Source organism: Anastrepha ludens, chromosome 6 (genome assembly GCF_028408465.1).
Source record: "Anastrepha ludens isolate Willacy chromosome 6, idAnaLude1.1, whole genome shotgun sequence".
NCBI classification, from domain to species: domain Eukaryota; kingdom Metazoa; phylum Arthropoda; class Insecta; order Diptera; family Tephritidae; genus Anastrepha; species Anastrepha ludens.
This window is the reverse complement of record NC_071502.1, coordinates 102,911,936-102,930,831: the sequence shown is the minus strand read 5'-3', so window position 1 is coordinate 102,930,831 and position 18,896 is coordinate 102,911,936. Positions and strand designations below refer to the sequence as shown.

The window sequence follows — 18,896 nt, the reverse complement described above, 5'->3', positions numbered from 1 at the left end:
ATGTATTGTGATGAATCGATATTTCCTCCATCCGTATATGGATATAGACTACTAACTATCCAAAAATAACTATGGGTAGGTGCATTAAAGACTTTAACGTGTAAAAAAGTAGAAAGCATCATTTGACAGAGCCTCCATTTTCGAATTATTATATGCCAAAATACGAAATAAAACAAACAAAAAGTAAACTTAACGCAAGAAAATATTTCACGTTTATCTACATTTATTGAAAATTTTAACCTTAATCTATAATAAAACTCATTGCATTCCTTCCAAACTCTGTCTGTCACTTCTTCGCACTCTGCTCATAGAGCCCATCGCTCACTACATTCAAGTAAATTCCACCTTTATTCTGCAAAACAATGGCTAAGGGATCGAAATTTATTTGTGCTGGTGTTTTATCGCAGACCTCAACGTAATGATTCCTCAATATGTGCACCAAACCGATTTTGGTTTGCAGTAAACCGATTCGGCTACCAATACAATTATGAGGGCCAGTACCGAAAGGTAAGTAGGCCATAGGTTCATGTAACTTTTTCTTCTCGGGGCGGAAACGTTCCGGATCGAAGGTATTGGGATTGGGCCAATACTAGAAGTAAAACGAAAAACAATTAATTTCGAGAAAAGTAACTGGTTCTGATACTTTTTTGTGGCATTTAAAAACCAGTTTCCCTCCCACACTCCATCCAACTCACCTTGGGATCGCGTTGCAAACCGAAAATTGGGATATAAACAGCCATACCATTTGGCACTGTATAATCATAATACGGTTTGAGATCAAATTGGCTTTCCCCATCTTTAGGTTGGTGTTCGCGATCGAGGAAGGGCAAAACTGGATACAAACGTAACACCTCATCTACTACCATACTCAAATATGGTAAGTTGATAATGGTCTCATAGGATAGTTTGCCATTCTCCGCCACTAACGCCTCACAAATTTCGTTGCGTAGGCGCTCTTGTAAATCCAGTCTTTTGGCCAATTCAAATAATGTGAATGCCATCGTTGATGATGAAGTCTCGAAGCCAGCCGTTAAAAACACCGCCGCTTGTGCTACTAGCACATCCTGTGTCACTTGATTGTACTCCTGTTTCTCAACAGACTCTTTTTTCAATGACACTAGCACATCGATTAGATCATTGCGTGTGAGACCACTCTTCTCTCTTTCCGTTATTACATGACTAATAGTACGACGTAGAAATGAAGAAAGCTCGGGCGAAAAAATTTTTATTTTTAGTTTAGTGACCCAATTTGGATAGAAGAATGCGATGAAAAAGGCAAACGCACGACCCAAATTAAATTCCATAAATTTACGCCCCTCTCTACGAAACTCTGCATTTGGATTTTTTAAGCTATTAGCTTGTACACCAAAAGCGATTGTTGCAATCAAATCGGTAGTGAAGAGCGCACAAATCTCTTTGATTTCGGTGACGAAGGAATTGCCGCTCTTGATGTGCGACGCCAAATGAGCCTCTAACTGAGAGCCGACCTAAAATGAGAAAGTATAATAACATGGAAAAATTCAAAGCATGTAATGATTTTTTATTTGCTTAGTTAACCTCAAGCATTAGTGGATACATTTGTTTGATCTTTCCTGTTGTGAACACCGGTGAAATCTTCGTTCTCAGCTCCTTCCATTGTGGATTGCGTATGAAAAACAAATTATTCGATCCCAAAGCATCCCCATGTGGATCGCAAGCTGAATACCGGTTGGAGAATTTTGAAAATTCTTTAATGAGCACAGATTTGACAAGCTCCGGTTCGCGTAGTATCAAAGCTGGTTTATTCAATATATAAATACCGACCGCGGCAGCTTTTGACATTTTAGCATCCTTATAAATGTCAGAGAGATATAAGAAGAAACTGTTGCTCAGTGTAAACATGACCTTAGTATTGCCAATCAGTGGTAACGGCGTCATAAATGGAATATTGTGTCGTTTCCAGTAGCCATAATTGTAGCGGCACCAAATGTAAAGGGCTACGAGGAAGGTGGCCAAGAGGCAAATCGTATCTGTAGATATCATCATAGGAGCTGCTTTGGAATAGATAAGAAAATTTGAAGTAGTAAACAAAAGAAAATTTTAAAATGCATATTTAAGAATAAGGCTCCTGATTTTTTATTGCAAAATTCACTATTTTGTGCAACTGCTTTGAGGGGTGAAAAGTTTAGTCATCAAAACCAGTTGTGCTTTAATTCATTGCCTTATCGTGGGGTATGATGAGCGGGCCCTGTTATGCAAAACTTTTTATTTTAAACCTTTACTTTGATTGACTTTAGATTGCACACAGCTCACCTCAAGGATCACATTCGATTGTGTTCGCACCTACACCACGATAGGTCTTTAAATTCTTATTAATACAGCTACAAAGCAACTTTGAACTGTCATTACGGGACCTGAAGTTAAATTTCTTTGTTAGGCGTTAGAAACTCGATTACTGGATATAAAAGAATTTCTAAGTCGCAGTTCGCCTGCGTTCCTGTGTCATTCTACTAACATATACTACTCTACTATCTTACGTATCTGTCTATCGACCTACCTATATCTCTAGAATGTAATTAAAAAAGCGACTGGAACGCACTTGTGAACTCATCCATTTTAGACACTTACAGCGTCAATCAAGGCGAGGAGGAAAAAACTAACACTGAGATAATGACGAAGCGATTTAATATGATGAGATCAATCACTTGCCTGTCAAGTGTTACTATTCTGACAGACATTATAGTTGATGCATAAGTAATTATATACCTTACTCTGCTACCATATAAGTCATTAGAGCCCTCCAAACCAGCTCAAGAGCAGGGTAAATATTTATTATATTTGAAAGTAAACAACAGCTTTAATTTTACACACATAGACATGTGTCTTTAGGTTAGGTGAGGGTGGCTGTCGGTTACTATTCGAGCCACTGATCGTAAAGAGATACGATCAAAGGATGTTAGCGAATTAGAATGAGAAATTCGGTCCATCTTCTTGCTAGCTCAACCGCAAAGTATGTAGTTCCGTCGCCATCTCCGAAGGAGCACCTCATTGCCATCGTCAAGGAACGGAAATTTTGATTATTGAGAATTAATGGTAGTCTGATAATTATAATCAAAGCAAATTATAAAAAATTATATTTTTTGTTTTCCTTTTTTAAGATTGTAGGCACTGAATTTTATTATTTGCTTATTTTTTCCTATTGTGCTTTATTCTAGGAGATAAGTATTGTCACCAAATAGCCACACTTTTTCGCGAAATTAAGTAATTTATGCATTTTATACGCGTACCTACAAAACCCGTGAAATAATTATTCGACCCTAGCACTACTTTGAGATGTTTCGCAACTTTTTGTCACTTGACTGAATTCAAGTGGATAAGATGAGGCGCAGAATCATCGACTTGATCACGTCTCACAGGGGCTTGAGAGTGTTATATAAGTGTCTGTTTTTGAAGACTCTTCGAGAAATAATATCTACAGGTTCTCTAGAAGAAGGATATATTTGGAAAAGGTAAAAGTTCAGAACTTCCTACGGATATTCTCATCAAAAAATTCAGTACAGACTCCAAGGCTTCGTAAGAAGTAAAGTTCCATGGTACTCGAAACTGGTCCATATCATAAGAGACCCATCGCCGAAATTGGTTAATTTCCTTTTTCAACACACATCCACCCGAAACAGTTATTTTTTTTTTAGCGAATTGAAAAATAATAAATTGGCACTTAGTTCTTCAGATAGGAAAATTTCTGTGTGATACAAATTCTATTTCTTTAATTTGAATAACGGTAAGATTGTCGAATTTATTTACAGCAACTTTCTAATTAAAAAAACGAATTACTTTCAATTTTAAGTCACGCTGCCTTGACGCTTAATTATTTTAGAATTTTTCCAATTGCCCATCGTTCATTACGAGCAGTGTTATTTCATGCTTAAAAAACAAAAAAAATTATTAATTTAACCAACAACTTCCAACAAATCGAAAATTTTTAAATAATATTTTATTTATTGCTTCAGCCGACACCGAAATGGATGCAATAGTGAGCACCGCAAATGAAAATCACCAACAAGGTTTCTGCACCAAAAAATTAAAAAAAAAATTTCCACATATAAATATTTCGGCAGATTTATGCACATCATCTGTTTCCTTATAAAATGAATTTTGCACTTCGTTATTATCAGTGAGTTGCTGCTTCTCTTCTAATTCATTTGTAGTTACCTTTTACAAAAATATTTTACAAAATTTAACTTTTTAACTTTTTTTAAATTTAAATTTTTTTAACTGTTGCAAATTTCATTCGACCTTTTCAATTCCACTTCTACCGCAACACTAAGCTCGGTAGTCCCATAGGTTCAAGTTTTTATTTGGTGCTTGAAAATCGTCGCTTTCCAAATATCAATATAATTAATACATAAAAAATATTTATTATTGTAGGTCTTATCAAATTTCTTATCTTCAAGTAAACCGAAGATACAAAGTAAAATCCTGGTCACTGTTATGCAACGAGCGTTTCATTTTTTAGACTGCAAGGCGAATTGAAGAAGAAGAATTTAACTATTACAATCAAACCATTCGTAAGTGAAAACGAGTTAAAAAATTTGTTGCCCGTCTGTTTGTCCGGCCTAATCTCTTTAACGGTTGAATCGATTTTGACCTGTTAAGACATAGTATTATGGGTTATCTAGGAAAAACAATGAATTAGCATATTCGCTAATTTAAAAAAATTTGTCGAATTCGCTGATAAGAACTGGGGCGGTTGTGGATGAAAGTACAGTTATTTACTGATATCGGCATTTTAAAACGCTTGGGCTAAGACCAAATTGGCGTGACAAAGTAAAATATATGGATGATGAGAATCGGGGGAAAGGATGTCTTCCAAGAATCACTTCACGTACAATTACGAATAACTACAATAAGGAGACTTTTTGCCATACAAACTTAGGGTCCGGCGTCATATAAGAAGGTTTCTCAGCTTTTAAGCTATTCAGCTTAACTTCTACCAACAGTTTGCAATTTGGTGCAAGAACTACATAGTTAGTTAGTTAGTTAGTCGCTGTTGCTGTAAGCTGCTCGCACCAGCCTATTCCATTATGGAAATCTTGCAAAAGGTTTAGCTCTTCAGCTGCCCAAAAAAAATCCGAAACTGTGCTTCACAATACAAAATCCTTTAACCAATGATCAAAAATCCTTCTCAACGCTGTCCGAAACCAGGACATAATGAAAATTAGATAAGCGAGGCCCTACATATAAAAATACGAGTAACAGCACTGCCGTTATCTGTCGCATTCATTGTAGTCAGTAAACTAAATGATGCAACAAAAAGATAAGTACTAAGTTGAACAGATCTCAAGCACCTGCACTTAAAGAAGCTGTTTTTCGTTAAATGTTTTTGATTGTAATCTAACAAGCTTGCACATGCATATGAATTTGTGCATGTGTAATCATATATTTTTACAAGGTGGCGCAAAATTAATCGTCCAATTTCGTTTTTGAGTAATTTTTTACGCAGTAATTTTGATTGATCTTTGGTTTTGATATTTACACGTGCCATTGCTTGTGTGTTTGTACACTGCACCTGTCTAGTTCACAAATGTCAAGTATGATTGTCGTACGACGCCATTTGCAAAAATTATAAATCTTACGATAGAATAATTAATTCTGTGCCACATACATACGTGCATACATGGCAAATGCAAAACGTTCACTGTTTTTAATTCGAATCACGCACTCTTCACTTCGGTTTTATAATAAATACATTTTGGAATACTGTATTTAATTATCAGACAATTACGAGCAAAGTTCGACAATTAAAATTTTATATTTTTATTAATTTTATTTTATTCATTTCATTGTTGTTGTTGTTGTTGTTGTTGTTGTTGTTGTAGCAGTATCTTCGCCCTGTCAGTGTAGTGTAAATTACCGGTCGTCTTCGTCTAGCTCATCTAACGGTAGGCCCAGGAAACTGGCAGTTTCGACGGGTTGGGTCCAGAGGGAGAGAGGTGTTAGATGAGTGGGTTTGATGGGGCATGTGAAGAGGTGGTTAGTGTCGTGCGGGGTACCTTCACATGCAGGACATATGTTTAGTATGTCGGGGTCGATTCTGGATAGGTAGGAGTTTAACCTGCTACAATATCCAGAACGTAATTGTGCCAAGATTACGCGGGACTCTCGAGGAAGCTGGAGCTCTTCGTCTGCGATAGGTGGTGGTTGGACTCCGATAACGGCATTCGGGGGTCGGGAGTTTAGGAAGGTGGTAAGTGTCTCCCGATGAATGTCGTTAATAGCCTGTCTGTATACTGTCTGATCCTGGAGAGGTCTGTCAGTTTTGTCCTGGATCTCGTCCACGTAGTTCATTTCATTGTATTTTGTTTTAGTTTATGCTTTTTATTTAATTTAATGCCATTTACTTTATTTTATTTTACTTTTTTAATATTTTACTTAATTTTTTTAACTAATTTGTTAACTAATTTTTTCTTTTTAACTGAATATGTTATTTTATTTAATACCATCTTATTTTATTCCATTATTTTAATATTTATTGTTATTTTTTTTTCGTTTTTTTGATTTTAATTTTCTTTAATGTAATTTCATTCTGTTTTATTGTATATGTTTACTATTTTATTTAATTGTTTTATGATTTTTCATTAAAACTTTTCTTTCTTTATATCAATTTATGTTAGGTGACGTAAGATTCAAGCGGCTTTCCACTGTGGGACATACTCAGACTCATGCCCCATTATGATGCCGCATGGAGAACTAGCCCTTAACCCTCCTAAAACCAATGTGTACTTTTCAAAAATTTTGTAAGATCCTTAATCTCGACAGAGCCGAGATCTGCCAATCCATAAAGGATTGTCTACCCAAAATGGCGAGCCTACGTCTGGACTTTGTCAATTTATGTTATTCTATTTTATTTTTATTTTTTATTTAAATTAATGCCATTTATTTGATTTTCTTATATTTTTTGATATTTTACTTAATTTTGATCTTTTTTATTAGTTTAAGTTAGTAACAATGTATGTTGTTTTAATTAATTAAATTAAATTTAATTTAATTTTTTTATGAATTTTTTGATTTTCTTTACTATCATTTAATTTTTTTATTCCATATTTTTAATATTTTACTTTTTTCAATAACTCTTTACCTTTTTTATCGATTTAAGTTATTTAATTTAATTTATTTTTCTTATTAATTTTAATGCCATCTTATTTCAATATATATACTTACATATTATTTTTAATATATTTTTTTTATATAACATTATATTTTAATTTATGTTATTTTATTTTATTTAATGTCGTTTTATTTTATTCTACAATATTATATTTTTTTATATTGTACTTAATGTTTTTTTCTTTACATTATCTTATTAATTTTTTATTTTTCATATCAATTTATGTTATTTTATTTAATGATTAGACTAACGTCGCCTTATTTGATTCTATTTTAATAATATTGATTTTTTTTAATTAATTTTTTTTTCCTTTTTTAACATTGCAGGTACTTAATATTATTTTCTGCTTATTTTTTCCTATTTTCTGTCATTAAATTGTCACACTTTTTTCGCGAAATTAATCAATTTATGCATTTTATACGCGTACCTACAAAACCCGCGAAATATTTATACGACCCTAGCAATGAACTACTTTAAGATATTTCGCAACTTTTTGTCACTTGACTGAATCCAAGTGGCTAAAATGAGGCACAGAATCATCGACTTAATCACGTCTCACAGGGACTTGAGAGTGTTATATAAGTGTCTGTTTTTGAAGACTCTTCGAGAAATAATATCTACAGGTTCTCTAGAAGAAGGATATATTTGGAAAGGGTAAAAGTTCAGAACTCCCTACGGATATTCTCATCAAAAAATTCAGTACAGACTCCAAGGCTTCGTAAGAATTAAATTTCCATGGTACTCGAAACTGGTCCATACCATAAATTGGTTAATTTCTTTTTTCGACACACGTCCACCCGAAACAGTTATTTTTTTATTTAGCGAACTGAAAAATAATAAATTGACACTTAGTTCTTCAAATAGGAAAATTTCTGTTTGATACAAATTCTATTTGATTCTAGGTGCGTTACCCGATTCGTCTTTAATTTGAATAGCGGTAAGGTTGTCGAATTTATTTTAGAATTTGTCCAATGATCACGCCCATCGCTCATTACGAGCAGTGTTATTTCATGCTTAACAACCAAAAAAATTATCAATTTAACCAACAACTTCCAACAAATCGAAAATTTTTAAATAATATTTTATTTAGCCCCAATCGGTTCGAGTACAAATTTGTTAAATCCTTACATAGCCGACAACATAACGGATGCAATAGTGAGCACTGCAAATGAAAATCACCAATAAGGTTTCTGAACCAAAAATTAAAAAACAAAAAATGTCCGCATATAACAGATTTATGTACATCGTCTATTTCCTTATAAAATGAATTTTGCACTTCGTTATTGACAGTGAGTTACTGCTTCACTTCTAATTCATTTCTTACCTTTTACAAAAATATTTTACAAATTTTAACTTTTTGACTTTAAATATTTTGAACTGTTGCAAATTTCATTCGACCTTTTCAATTGCACTCCTACCGCAACACTGAGCTCGGTAGTCCCATAGGTTCAAGTTTTTATTTGGTGCTTGAAAATCGACGCTTTCCAAATATCAATATAATTAATACATAAAAAATATTTATTATTGTAGGTCTTATCAAAGTTTCAAGTAAACCGAAGATACAAAGTAAAATCCTTGTCACTGTTATGCACCCATAAACGAGCGTGTCATTTTTTCGACTGCATAGAACAGCCAGTTGTTTATCTTTAATATATAGTCATTTTAATGTATGTAGATGCAATAAAAACACGCGCTGAAGTGATATTTAAATGTCCGCTACAACGAGCCCTTTATTTACGCTAGCGTTAAAATACAATACAATGCAAGTACACACAGGTATACAAGTCGCAATGAAGTATATATTTAGACATTTGACTTAATAAAGTCTTTCATCTTTCAAATTTACTTGTGTAGATTTATTAAATTAAAAAAATAGATACAGATAGATGAGTGTATAATTTCACCCAGGAGTACATTCAACCACTAATCGTTTTTGACATGCGATTAATAAAAGCTTACATTTTTACAACAATCCGTATTTGCATATGCACATATGTATTTAAATATATACCTACATGCGCACATACTCATGCATGTGCATATCATCTATCAGCACTCTTCAAAGCGATAATGCCGAAACGGCGTGGCGATATTACTGCATCAAATACCGCTACCAGGTAACTCTTTTCGTAGCCCAACTCTTCGAGGTATAACAACCGATCCAATAATATTAGACTTTCCAGCACTTGCGCAAAGCACATGCGCAGCAAATAAAATAAATGCATGTAATGCTCATCTGCAGCATATTGCTGCTGCACGCCATCAACTACTTCGGCACGCCATTGCAAGTTGGCATTGTGTGGAGCGATTTTTTTATAGCAAAACTCAATGTAATTGCTAAAGTTTGTAAACTTTCGTATTTTGCCTACTTGTACCTTTTGCTTTAGATCACTGGCGTTCTCGCAAATCAATACTTCTAAGAGTGCGCGATAAAATAGTGAAATATTCATGGCACTGCGTTCATCGGTGACACGTTCTAGCGATTGTGTGGCCAACATGCGCGCATTGCGGCCGAGCGCTATGCGTTTGTCACGTAGAAATTTACTCATCGGGAAACCAGGCGCAGTTTGAAGCGCGGATATAGTTTCATTAGCAAAATATTCGGGCATTGCATATTCTTCTTGCAGCAGGTGATAACAGCAGCCAATATTGCAAATGAGTTTGCACTGTGGGTTTTCATTGAAAACGCGTAGGCAAGTAGCAGCTAAATTGCCGCAGGTGTGCAATCCAGTCAAGCAAAAGGAGGATGCGTCATTGGCCTCAGGAAATTGATGTTGCAGGAGCTGTGCTATATTTATATCGGGTGTAATAAACACAGCTGCCGTTTTGTAGAGCGTTTCCTGCTCGGTTGGCTTTTCAACAGTTTGCGTTGGTAGATCCATTTCTGCTGCCGCTTTGTTGCCGCGACGTTTAGGCGTTACACCTTGTTGTTCTAACTCTGCACGCTTTACCAAACCATTCCAAACGCGCTACAGAAGATTACAGTTTTTTCAAATGCTTTAAATATTATAACTTATAAGTATAAACTACCTGGAGTTTTCGATTTCGTTTCAAAGCATTTTCGGTATTCAGTTTTTGAGCATCGATTCCCAATACACGGTGTCCATATTGCAAAGCCAGGCGTGATGATAGATAGCCTTTGCCATCACCAGCATCGACTACAAAAACATCCTGATTATTGTTGTGCTTTGAGACACTCTGAATTAAGCGATCAACTAATGCGGCAGTGATCTCAACCTGCAGAATGACATGAAATTTAATGTAGACTGTAAAACCTTTATTGTAAACTCGTATAAATTAAGCCTACCTCATGTCTTTTCTTTTTACTCATAAACTCTTTAATTGACAGGTTTTGCTCCACATTCTTGTCCAAATCAAGCGTTTTGTTTAACACTTCTATTGGCGTTAGCACATCGTGGCATTTATCTAAACGTTGTTGGTCACATCTGGCCAAAAATCGCTTAAAGCCAACAAATCTTCCAGCGTCAACTTCTTTGTCAACTTCGCTATTCCAAAAGACTGATTCAATACAGCTTTGCACACTCTCCACATCTGGCACTTCAAGCTTCAGTTCCGCCGGCACGTACTTTTGCCAATGCTTTTCCGTCAAATAACTAACCATATGGCAATTGACAAACTCCCAATGTGGCTGCATAAAGTGAAGTATTTCATCCAGACGCGCGCGTATTTGATTAATACTCATGTTGTTATTCGTTTCGTATTTAAAAAGATAAATCTTTGCCCTTGTCCACCGTCACACTGCTACTTCCACTATTTTCCACCTTTTTCGCAAACTTCCCAACTTTACCCGCAGTCAAGACTCGCACACGTTTATACTGATTGCGTATGCTCTCCACCGTTCCAATTATATCCGCTTCTGGATTATTATCACGTGGAAAGTCGTCTATGCTCTTTCGCAATTGCTGGAGCGCTTGTTGTACTTTCTCCGTATGAGCTTGTGTTTGTTGTGCCACTACCGCGACATAAATCTCAGCTAGCTCTTTGCCTAGCTGTAGGCCTTGCGCATACCCGAGCTGATAACCTTCTTGAACACCTTGGGCGCGCCCCACCTCCAAACCCTCTTCGTAGCCCTCAAGATTAAGATTTTCCTCTGCTAGAACAATGCCGTCAAGCAACTCGTTAAAATCCTGCTCCTTGTCAACCATAGCAAGATGCAGAAAATCTTAACGCGGTCAAATATGTGGTTTGTTGTTAAAATACAAAGCAGCTGATCAGAACACGTGCTGCTTCTTCTTCTGTGCAGCAAGTGTCATTCACACACTTAAGGCCCAGACACAATACAATTGGGAATGTAGTTAGGTTGTGTTTTTTTATTTACCAATACCGCTAGTTTTGTATATTAATTCGTACTAAATATGGTCTGCCCCCGAATTTGAAGCTTAGCAAAGTAAAATTCATATTATACTTAAAAAAAACAGTGTATAAAAAAGCGATGCTGAAAAAATTTCCGCTGTTTTTACTCTGAAGCTATTTGTAACAAGTTTCTTTGCTTCCAGATATAACTTCGGGCATTTTACAACAACGTCTTTCATTACTCACGTGTAAGAACCGCAATAAAACATATGCAATGACCTGCCTTCAACAGTATAATGATTATCTGTGCCAATAGAACCAGAAATATACTAATACGCAGGAACAAATCTGAGAAAGAAAAGATCGAATCTGAATATTCATTTAGTTTCATTAGTTTTCAAGTTGAGTCAAAGAATACACCTTCAGAGTAACACATCAAATTTGAACAGCACTCAAATCAATTTAGATATTCATACTCTAAAGAGGTCTTTTATAAACAGTGAGCATGAGATCAAAGCTGATCAAATCGAAAGTAGACTTCTTATTGAAAATGATGACTGAATCCATGAAAAGATCGGAATGAATTACTATTATCGAGAATTGGATAATTTCTTTATCCTGTGCATGACAGTGTCAAGCTATCTTTTTTTTTATAGAGTAGAGCATTTAAGCTTATTTAAACCAGTGGTCTTAATCAGGGTCCTCACATAGTATATTACATTTTAAAAGATAGCCAAACAGATGTTGGTGTGTTCTATTCTCAATATTCCCACAAAATTTTTTTCAGTTCTGGCTTCAGATTCCTCTTTTAGAGGGATATCACGAAAATCTATGTAGGAAACGAAGATCTCTATCATTTTAATAGTAATTATAGACTCATTCCCCGACCCGAGCGTGAATCCAACACAGATTAGGCAACAAATTGGGTGTGTGCGGAATTTTTATATTCAAGTTCTTATATCATATATTGGTTGAACCTTGAAAAGTTTTAAGTGTTTTAGCTGATCTTAATCTTAAAATTTTGCTCGCATTAACACAGCGGGCATATGGGTAATCTAAAACCAAGCATGTGCCAGTTTTTGGGTGAAGCCATTTATTCGAACAGTCTATAGATTTTGTGTTTTCTGAAAGATCTAAAAAATGAGTTAAAGAACTAAATATAAAATTATAATAAAGGCAACGAAATAAGATTGTTTAAAGAGATTAAATTAGAAAATAATTCTAAACTACCTTACCACCTAATTTAATATATAAAATGGAACCAAAAAGTGAACGAAAGTGTTATAATAATGTTATAAAATAAAATGTATTCAAAGCATCTAAAATATAAACATATTTTTAAATGGGGTTGCCAAACAAATTGAAAAAAAAGTTATGAAAAACTTTAGTTAAAATGTAAAATGTATTGTTTTGGTTTGTTTAATTATTATTAACGAAATTAAGAAAAGACAAGGAGAAGGAATAGCTAATTTAATTGCGCAATTGGCTACTATTAATAAACAGTAGGAAGAAATCCGTAAACGACGTTTACTGAGATTTCAAAAAATGATGGCAGCTATACGCATGCGAAATTCAATATTACATTTTATAATAAGTAATAAGAGGACAAAAAGTTTATGGACACATTCTTTTTTCTGTTATATAATATGAATTCACAATTAATAATACCGAAAAAAAAATTGTATTAGAAATATGTCTACAAACCTATTTTCATTGGCGGCATCCATTTTATTTAGTTTTTACTTTGACATTTCTTTTTACATACGTAAAAATAATTATCAGTAACACATGGTTGTATCTAAAAAAGTATGGTAATAATCTAGGATTATTTTATAATCTCAGATTTTGGGAGAGAAATTTTATATGGGTAATCTCGCTTATATTAGCTATTCGTTCTCCTTGTCTTTTCTTCATATCGTTAATAATAATTAAACAAGCCAGAAAAACAGAAATATTCCACCAAAAGATTTACCATGAAGAAAAACCTTTCACAACAGTATTGACAGCTTATTGTCAATTTTGCAGGTAACCTGCCATATGTGAATAGGTAGATTAATTTTTTGGATTTATTGGTAATTAATGCATATGTGAACGTACTTTTACGGATTGGGAGTTAAATACGAAAAAGTAGATAATCTACGTTCACATAATTATAAATGAAAAGTATTTAGAGCAGCTTTAATAAAGGAATATTTTTGAAAAGCGTTGCCACTTAAAAATTTGCGCAATTTTTTAGTTAAAATATAATGTTAAAATAAAGTTAAGGAAAATTATTTTATTTTTATTTATTTAAACTAAAGATATTTAGATCAGCTCTAATAAAGAAATATTTTTGAGAAGTGTTACCAGCTTAAAACTTATATACTTCCCAGTATGTAAAGGTACAGTGGTAAGCAGAATTTTTTGTTTTGCCATTAATTTAATTTCTAGTTAAAATACAATGCTCAAATAACCGCATGGATATTTAATAAAATTATTTTTTAAAACTTTGCAATTAAATTAATATATATGTATAATATATTTATATATAATATAATTCAATTAAACTTTACTACCTTAAGCGATTTTACTCCGAGACCGAAACAAATCAGGGTACCACATTCCAAATATATGGTAGATCCATAAAAACTTTCCAGCTAAGCTTCTGGCAAACCACCAAAAAATATCAATACAAACGCTTGTAATATGAATGTATGTATGTATGTGTGTATGTATGTATGTAATTATGTATGTACACAGAAGGCTTTATGAATTCCATTATAGGGCTCGTAAGTGGAATTTACAACAGCAAAGTGTAAACAAAATGATTCACAATTCAAATTTGAACCTTTTAATATACAAACCTCTCGATGTAGAAGTAAAAAATACTTATATGTATGTATACATGTGTATGTAGATGTAATAGGCTACGTGTGGCATACGTACATGACATTGAAAAACTGCTGAAAGCTTTGCATGCAACACCTTCACATAGCAAAAACAAAAAATTAACGCCCTCCATGACTCCTACGAAAAATGAACAAAAAAGTTAACATCGGAAATGGTAGGCAAAGAAGGCCACAGTCCAGCTCAAAAAACAAAATATATGTGCCACTTAGTTCACACACACGTCTAAAATATGTTAGCCAGACAAAGGACATTACACAACACACACATATATATATATAATATATAATACATGTATAGGTGTTTGTATTTACAGTTACCTTTGAGGCTTTTTATACGATTTTGACAAGTTCGGAATGAGTAGAGGTATGTTTATTTGTATGTCTGCATATGTAAATACCGGCGAAAATTTTTTGAATTAAAGAAAGAAACATACAATTATTACGTAAAATATACATATTTACATATACCATATGCTCGTATACTTCAGAGAACAGATCTAAGTCCAAATCGAAAGGCACATCTGCTGACAGAGTAGAAAAAAAGATGTTGTGTACGCATGAAAGCTTTAAATCCGTAATATTTTAAAATAAGGTTACAAGGTAATTAAGAAATAATATATATTAGTATTAATTTTATTTTCGTATTTTTATTTTGTGAGCTTGAGGGTTAACAATAAAACATCAAACTAAACTATTGCTTTTATACATTTCTCGGCATTTCGACAGCAATTAGAAGTCATCTGCAGTGCTGAAAAAATAAATTCTACCTATCGGGCGCTACTAAAATAGTTCAAATAATAAATAATTTAGTTGAACAATTCATTTATAAAAAAATTAAACAAATTATTTTAGTATCAATATTTAACCAGATCTATGTATGTACCATTTAGGGTAAGCTTCAAATATAGTTTAATTTTGAATAGGTTGCCAACCTGTTTTACTACAAAAATTGAATAAAATACCACAATATGAGCGTCAACTAAAAAGTATTTAAGGGAGCTATACTTCACAATATACAATTTATAAAATACAAGGTGGCGCAAAATGAATCACTTTAATGTAAGATTTATAATTTTTAGAAATGGAGTCGTATTCCAATCATCATTGATTTTCAATTTAGTAAAAGATATTATTCAAAAATAAAATTGGATGATCATACCCGGCCTAACGTATGGCCCAAAAGCGTGGACGATGACAACATCCGATGAAGCGACGCTTGGAGTCTTTAAAAGAAAGATTATGCGCACGAGTTTTGGTCCTTTGCACGTTGGCAACGGCGAATATCGCAGGCTATGGAACGATGAGATCTACTTTAGAGATCTAAATGCGTGTTAAAGATAGTTTTTTACATAAAAAATAAAATTAGACAGCCTTCTCACTTATTTTGAATATGAAAACTAGAAATTGATTAGAGAAGGGAAATATTAAATAAACTTTTAAACAAGCCGAAGTTATTTAAAGCAAGTAAAACTTAAATAAAAAGTGGGGTTACTGATTTTATATGGGTATTAAATGAAAGGTATTTGAGACACTGCCAAATCAGAGATAAAAAATCGGAGAGTTATAATTTAAAACTTTAATTATTGTAGTTTACTAATCAATATACAAGGTGGCGCAAAATTAATCAGGCTATCGTAAGGTTTAACAATTTTTCCAAATGGCGTCGTACGTCAATCATATTTGACACGTGTGAACTGCGCTTGTGAACAGCTGCAGTATATAAACAGACAAGCAATGGAGTGCGAAAAGGTCAAAATAAAGATTTCCATCACTCAAAATTATTATACTTTTTTTGAAGGCTGAGCAAATCGATAAATTAATGAGCATAAATAGGCTTGGCTGCTTACTAATGCTAGCTAAATGATCTGAGATTAAAAAAATGTAAGGGGTGATGGGTGTGTTAGATTAGTGCCCCACCCACTTAGGCCTTACAGACCCATTGTAATGCCACTGTGTGGCACGGGAACCTCATTTATTAATCTTCATGAAACCATTGTCCGGCCAGTTCCTAAGAGAATTGAAAAAATATTTGCCTTGAAAACCGGCTTTGATTCTAGCTAAGGCTAGATAATTGCAGAGGAAATACTCAACTGTTTCTTCCTCGTCCTCATCTCTACAACTTCTATAAAATTCATGGAAGAAAACTCCTAGTCTCAAGTAATGCCTGCCAAACAGCCAATGACCGATTATGCAAGCCACGGCCTTCGAAATGTCCTCTCTGAAAAGCTAAGCAGTTCCTTTGTGTTTTTCTTATTTATTTGCACAGTAACCTAGCTGACCTATTGGCCTCTTGGATAATGTTGTTTTTGATTATTAGTTTGCGCGTATCCATAGATATCCCAATGGTACTTCTATCACTAAGCATTTGAAGAGTAATACCTTTCCCGGGTAGCTCATCGGCTTTACAATTTCCCTCAATGGCTCTGTGCCGCGGAACTCAAATAACGCTGACCTTGAATACGACACTAATATCATTAAGAGCTGGCCGGCATTCCTGTGCAACCTTTGATCTTAGTATAGCCGCATTCATTGATTTAATGGCCGTCTGGATATCCGAGAATATACAAGGTGATGACCAAAATAAACAAGACTAAGCTAAAATAGTCCCCTCTGGCCTCGATACACTGTTTTGCTCGAAGAAACGCTTCAAAACGCGAAGATAGAAAATTGTATTGACGGTTTAGCCCGTTGACATGAACTCCTTGTGGACAATTCCCTAGAAATCGTAAGCACAAATGGGCATCGATTTGATTTTTGACTTCTCCAAACGCGATTTTTTGGGTGGTGACTCGTCTGAAGCCTTCCGTTCGGCACGTTGGCACTTTGTTTCAAATTCATGTTGGAAGCACCACGTTTCATCACCCGTTACAATGTTGTAAAGGAAATTCTCGCCTCTTTAACGCCTCTTTTGAATGTCGAATTCTGAGCAGTTTTTGGTCCTCAGTTAACTTGTTACTGTCGTAAGCCCACATGATAAGTTAACATGTATGTTTTCGAGATATTCGACTCTGATTGCATACATTTCAACGATGGTTTCGGTTCATTTTTAATAAGTTTACGAGCAATTTCGATGGAGTTTTCGATGATTTCTGATTTTCGGCGGCCCTTATGTTCATTGCCATTTATTTCCTCACAACCATCTCTGAAACGTGTAAACCACTTTTGAACTCTGGCACGAGATAGACAATCATCGCCAAAAACTTTTTTCATCAATTCAAATGTTTCGGTAAACTTTTTACCGATTTTAACACAAAATTTACTATTAGCTCTTTGACGCAATAACTTTGCTTCAACTGAACCGAATGTCACTAAGCTTTCCCTGGAAGTTAGCTTGGAAACGCACCAACTCATTAAAAAGATGGCGCCATCAAAAACGTGTTTATGACGCCAGTCTTGTTTTTTGTTACACCATGCGTATTTAAATACGGAGCCACTTCTTTTATAGCTAGAACTTTTCACTGAATATATTCCAATATCGAATCAAATTTACAGACTTGATGCTTCACTGCGGAAATATCTTTATTCTATAAAATAGGCAACAAGAAAAATTCGACACTTTCTAGCCAACAAAAGGGTAATTTTTTCATCACGATCCTTTAGAATTATATGCAGTATAAACACACACATACAAGTATACTCGTATTCTGAGACACCGCGAATGACATGGGTTTATTTTTGAAGTATTGAAATACTCGTAAAATAAGAAAATTACCCATATTTATAATAAATAAAACTTAGCAAACACATACACGTACTTACTTGTGTACGTATGTCTTCTATGTGTTTACACACATATATGTACATAAATATGCTTATACGCATACACATGCGTAGCATACCGACCACGTGGCGGAAATGCCGCATGTGCCATAGTGAAAGTGAATTCGCCACTTTACCAACACATGCACAGCTTTATATGTATATGTATTAGTGTTTATCTGCGCATATGTACATATGACCGCTTGTACATTCGCATGCGTGTCTGCCATTTTTATAATAGTTGAATACCGCCAAATTACAGACATGTCTGCTGCGTGTTGCTTCTTTGCAACACTACCTACTTGTGTATGTACATAAATATAGTGGACAATCATTTTTTTTAACCCGTTTCTTTTTCATTTATTTAATTTTTCTCTTTGTTCTGTTGCTTTGTTTGTTGTTGTAGGTTGTACACAACAATGTCATTCGGCGCCATAAAAGGCGAGCTCCATTTCATATTCGTATGCGCATAAATACATTTACTGCTGACGTTCGAGTTTGGTCTTTATATGTATGTATGTAACTATAAAGTAAAATAATATTGTACACATAAATATAAATACAGTTACTTGTAAAAATGATCCCCTTTCACAATTTTCAGGCCTAATGTAAGAGTACTTTTTTTAATGCAGTCTTTTACACGTAAGTTTTTCTACACATACTGCCTGTTTCCCCGGCAATTGATCTCTTTAAAACCCGCATAGGCGCTGAAAGGTATTGAAATCTGGATAATAAAAAATGAATCCTCAAATTTCGTTGTTCAATAACTTTTCTACTAGATAAAAAAA

The 18,896-nt window shown here is 34.2% G+C and overlaps 3 protein-coding genes across 6 annotated transcripts; all 3 read right to left on the bottom strand.

Moving 5' to 3' along the window:
• Positions 1 to 184: 184 nt before the first annotated feature.
• LOC128865675 (cytochrome P450 6g1) lies at positions 185 to 8,715 on the bottom strand. Of its 4 annotated transcripts, none has more exons than XM_054105928.1 (4): positions 8,472 to 8,715; positions 1,558 to 2,033; positions 696 to 1,487; positions 185 to 589 (listed from the first exon to the last, which is right to left on the bottom strand). In XM_054105928.1, the coding sequence occupies exons 2-4, from the start codon at positions 2,023 to 2,025 to the stop codon at positions 287 to 289; spliced, it is 1,563 nt and encodes a 520-aa protein (XP_053961903.1). In that variant the 5' UTR covers positions 2,026 to 2,033; positions 8,472 to 8,715; the 3' UTR covers positions 185 to 286. The 4 variants fall into 4 exon arrangements, with proteins under 4 accessions (XP_053961903.1, XP_053961901.1, XP_053961902.1 ...); XM_054105926.1 differs by having other exon boundaries at positions 1,558 to 2,030; positions 8,472 to 8,714; XM_054105927.1 differs by lacking the exon at positions 8,472 to 8,715 and adding an exon at positions 4,192 to 4,313.
• Positions 8,716 to 8,846: 131 nt separating this feature from the next.
• On the bottom strand, positions 8,847 to 10,850 carry LOC128865676 (probable methyltransferase-like protein 25). The gene is made up of 3 exons (XM_054105930.1): positions 10,455 to 10,850; positions 10,178 to 10,384; positions 8,847 to 10,116 (listed from the first exon to the last, which is right to left on the bottom strand). Exons 1-3 carry the CDS (start codon positions 10,848 to 10,850, stop codon positions 9,190 to 9,192), a joined length of 1,530 nt encoding a protein of 509 aa, XP_053961905.1. The 3' UTR covers positions 8,847 to 9,189.
• A 19-nt stretch (positions 10,851 to 10,869) lies between these two features.
• Positions 10,870 to 11,382, bottom strand: LOC128865677 (protein LTO1 homolog). Its single transcript, XM_054105931.1, has one exon. The coding sequence runs from the start codon at positions 11,311 to 11,313 to the stop codon at positions 10,870 to 10,872; it is 444 nt and encodes a 147-aa protein (XP_053961906.1). The 5' UTR covers positions 11,314 to 11,382.
• Between the last annotated feature and the right edge of the window lie 7,514 nt (positions 11,383 to 18,896).